Raw genomic sequence first — 3,917 nt, forward strand, 5'->3', positions numbered from 1 at the left:
TTTTTTTCCTCTGGGATTAAAAGAACAACAAAACTTTGTAAAAACTTAATTTCATCACATTCATGAAATTAACTTGATACATTAGAATCTAATACCCGTATCTTTATTTCTGATCTCATTACGTTAGGACACTACTGGAAGTAAAACTCTGTTGTATGGGTCTTATCTTTAATGATGTTGTATTGTTTACACAGATATATTTTGCCTACGATCTCTCACAAGATGAACCAGGATCTTACAGTGGACGCCATCATGCAGGGTGCTGAATTTCTAGACAGCATCGCTGGAGATCTTTCCCCCATTTTCAGCACTTTAGCTCAGTGTGTGAAGCTGGCGATGGGTAATGAGGAAAGTGAAGAAGTCCAGTTCATGAAGGAACAGTTGAAGAAGTTAAAATATCACCTTGCAGACATTTCTAAAGAGATCCAGCAGATCAACGAGGAGATCAAGAAGAACCAAATGGATGATGTCTACTCATCCGTGGAGAACGACCTGAACAACAGCTTCCGCAAATTTATGGACATCTTCGAAGCCGAAGGTGAGTTCAAAGAGGCCAGAAAGGGCTTTTTCATGGCTAGCTTCAAGAGGACGGGTGTAAAAGACAGCCTCAACACTCTGTATGAGGCTGTGATAGGAGATACCAGGATTAACGTGCTGGAGGTCGTTCTAAATTACGAGCGTAAGAGCCGCAGGGCGTTGGAGGAATTCTGTGCTAGGCTGAAGAATCTGTTTTGCATCGGTTTGATCACCTTACTGGGATATGCAGCCATGGAAGGCATTGGTGAAGAGGAGGCCTTAAGTCAAGAGTGGGGCAAGAAGGTGAAAGTGGTCCAGTCTAAAATAGACGAGGCCATCGAAAAATGCATGAACAGCTTTCCCATACAAGCTGAGAAGGTGTGAGCGGGCATGCTGATAAAAACAACCAGCAACTGGTTGCCATGTTGATGAACCATTTAAAAAAGAAGTTTGACTGGGTGTGCTGGTCGGTCCGTGTCTTTAACTCTCCCACAGGCCTGTTCGCTGACAAGAAAGACTTCCAGTGTTTGATGGGAAATAATCAATTTCAGGTGTCGGTGTCGAATGAGAAATGTAATGTTGTGATCTCCTATAGTGCATCACCCGAACCCGTTGATAAAGCCCTGATACTGACCCTTATTCTGGTTTTGGAACAGAGTAAATGTATACATAAAAAGCCCTCAATGGCGATGAAGACTGAACAGATTTTTGCATCGATCCCTCATTGTGTGCCGCACATGTAGCGCCCTCAACACAGCCTGATGAGGGAAGATGTATGATAAATAAAAACACAAGACACGGGGATCACCATCAGAGTCTCTGTATTTTCTGAGCTTTTGGTTGTAAATATTGTAATTTAACACATTTTTATCACACCTCAACAGTATCAAACAAGACCGATATGAAAATTACATTTCAACAGTCAATATGTGCATAGCCCATCCTGTAAACTGTTTTGTTCACACACAAACACACACATACGGGCAAGCACTCCATAGGGTTATCAACAGAAAATACCCATGACAACAAGAACCCAAAACAATTGCGTCTGCCAAATGAATAAATGTAAAAAAATGTACAAAAAATTAAAAAGTACAACAACAAGGTGACCTTGAACAACGAACGAGCACAGAAAAACTAGAATTCCCCTGCCTGCAGATTGTATATCAGCTTAAAAAGTCACAAATGTGGTGTTCACTTGTAAAGATGATATTTTATAGACAAAACATGTAAACATCATAAACTGTTGTTAATCTTATTTTCTGCAATGTTCCAAAAGTCTAAGGGAAAAAAGCATAGGCTTTCGGTCGAGGGAACCCGCGCGGGGTTCGCCTTCAAAAATACATCATCTCAGAGGTATTGGATTGACCAGCAACTCCCGCCTTCCCGACTGGACTAAATCCCCAATCATGTTCTGAAACCAGTTAGCAAAAAGTATGAGTTTAGCTGACAGTAGGTCAAACCTGCTTTGAAAGTATTGAGTATGAAAGTAGCCTTTTTATCCTATCCCATTTCCTCAAATTGTCCATGTCAGGGAACAGAATATATTATAATTCACAATATGACACCTTGAGAGTATTGAAGCCCAGCTAAAACCTTTGTAAATTGTCAGTCATGTAAGGTCAATGGGAGCCCTGCTGGTACTGTCCATGGTGCTGTTAAATTTCTTTTGAATTTTGATATCTTGCGATTTCTTTTTTCTTTTGTGTGTTTGGATTGGCAGATAGGTAGAGTACATGCTGTACTTTGTTTTAATTCGTTAGATTCAACGTTTATTTTGTTTTTGCTCAACCTGGATATGTGTTGCAATTGAAAAAGAAAAGAACCAATATGTAGTCAAAACTCACTCTGCAACATTCTCCAGTGCAGGGATCTCTTATTTAATCATAATTGTAAAAAATATAGTGCATAGCCTTCGATCGTGCATTTCTAAGAACAATCATGAGAAGGAACAGACAAAACATTTCACTGTCGTTGTAAAGACCAGAGTTCAGAGCCGGTGGACAGTATTTTAGCCTTTAACCCATGAATAATTGTAAGGTTCCTAAAATATTTTTAGATTAGCAGCAGGACAGAAATTGTTTCATAGGATGTGTGGTCTTTATTAACAGTCACATTAACAGTCACAAACAACCTGTTTAATTCCAATACTCTCAAACCTAACAAAAACCAAATATTATTTATATTATTTTTTTATGTTGTCACAGCGCCTCCCAGTGGAGAACATTATACCGTTCTTTTTTTTCTATGAGAATTAAAAAATATTGAAACTGTGAAAACGTAAATGTAAATTATTAAATGAATAGAGTTATGTTATGACGTGAGACTTTTCCAACACATAATCAGGGGTCTGTAGACTTCATGGTAGTCCGAAATAAAATGTGGAAAACATTCAGGCGGGAAGGTAGACATTGTTTTTAAAACAAGCTTATCGGTCCTATGCAATGGGCAGATAGATATACACATACCATTGATATATGTATTCATACTGCTTTGCATACAGAAAAAATACACAGAAAAGGCTGTTGGAGAAAAAGTGCAGTATTAGCAACCAGCCACTAGAGAGAAGTATACACAAGGATAAACCTATGGACGCCTAACATGCAATCTTATGGCATCTCATTGAGTTTTGATGTCTTCATTGGTCCACTTACACAAATATTGATTCTATTTAATGCATGTGGATATTATACTGCCAAAACAAAAAGGTCTTTAACTCCAGAATCACAGGGTAGCCATCTCCTAATGTAAAAAAGCCAATTTCAGAAGTTGCTCTAGAATAAATATCCTTGCTAAATTGTAAAATACAAGATGGAAATAGGTCTTGTTTTGTGTTCCACGGAATAGGAAAACATTTTAAATAATGTATTCTGTTCAAGCAGTATGATCCTCCTTATTTGCGAATGGTTTTCTAAATGTTGACCTAAAACATCTCGCTTTTATCATTGTTACGCTACAAGTGACACTTGTATAGTAGTTTTGTAGCAAAGGATGCACCACTGTGTCAAAGGTTTTATCACTCTGGAGGCTGCTTTGCGTCGTTGTGCAGTGAAGTGACCCGAATACTAAAGCAAAGTGGTGGAGGTGTTGTCGAGTGGGAACAGGGGTGGGCGATAGTGGTGGGGGGTGGCTTGTATGATGAGAGTGGATTAGAGATGGGGGAGGGCGAGAGTTACGGGCAGTACAGTTCTGCAGCTGTGCGTGCGCTCTGTGTCTGTTTGTGATTATTTGGGGAGGAGGGGGGCAGGAAAGGTTCAGAAGTGTTGGAGCAGAAAATCTCTCCTCTCCCTACTCTTTATTTTTCTCTTTCTGTCACTGGACCAGACGTAAAGCAACAGCAATTTGTGCGATTTCACAGCTCACCGGCTCCCCAAAAAACTCTGACAGTCTTACACTAAGAA

At 39.5% G+C, this 3,917-nt stretch overlaps 1 protein-coding gene across 1 annotated transcript; it reads left to right on the forward strand.

Moving 5' to 3' along the window:
* Positions 1-222: 222 nt before the first annotated feature.
* LOC306901311 (protein rapunzel-like) lies at positions 223-900 on the forward strand (the record flags this gene model as incomplete). The annotated part of the gene is made up of 1 exon (XM_079468990.1): positions 223-900. The coding sequence occupies one exon, from the start codon at positions 223-225 to the stop codon at positions 898-900; it is 678 nt and encodes a 225-aa protein (XP_079325116.1).
* Positions 901-3,917: the final 3,017 nt, after the last annotated feature.

Source organism: Barbatula barbatula, assembly GCF_947034865.1.
Source record: "Barbatula barbatula genome assembly, chromosome: 12".
In the NCBI taxonomy this organism is placed as follows: Eukaryota; Metazoa; Chordata; class Actinopteri; order Cypriniformes; family Nemacheilidae; genus Barbatula; species Barbatula barbatula.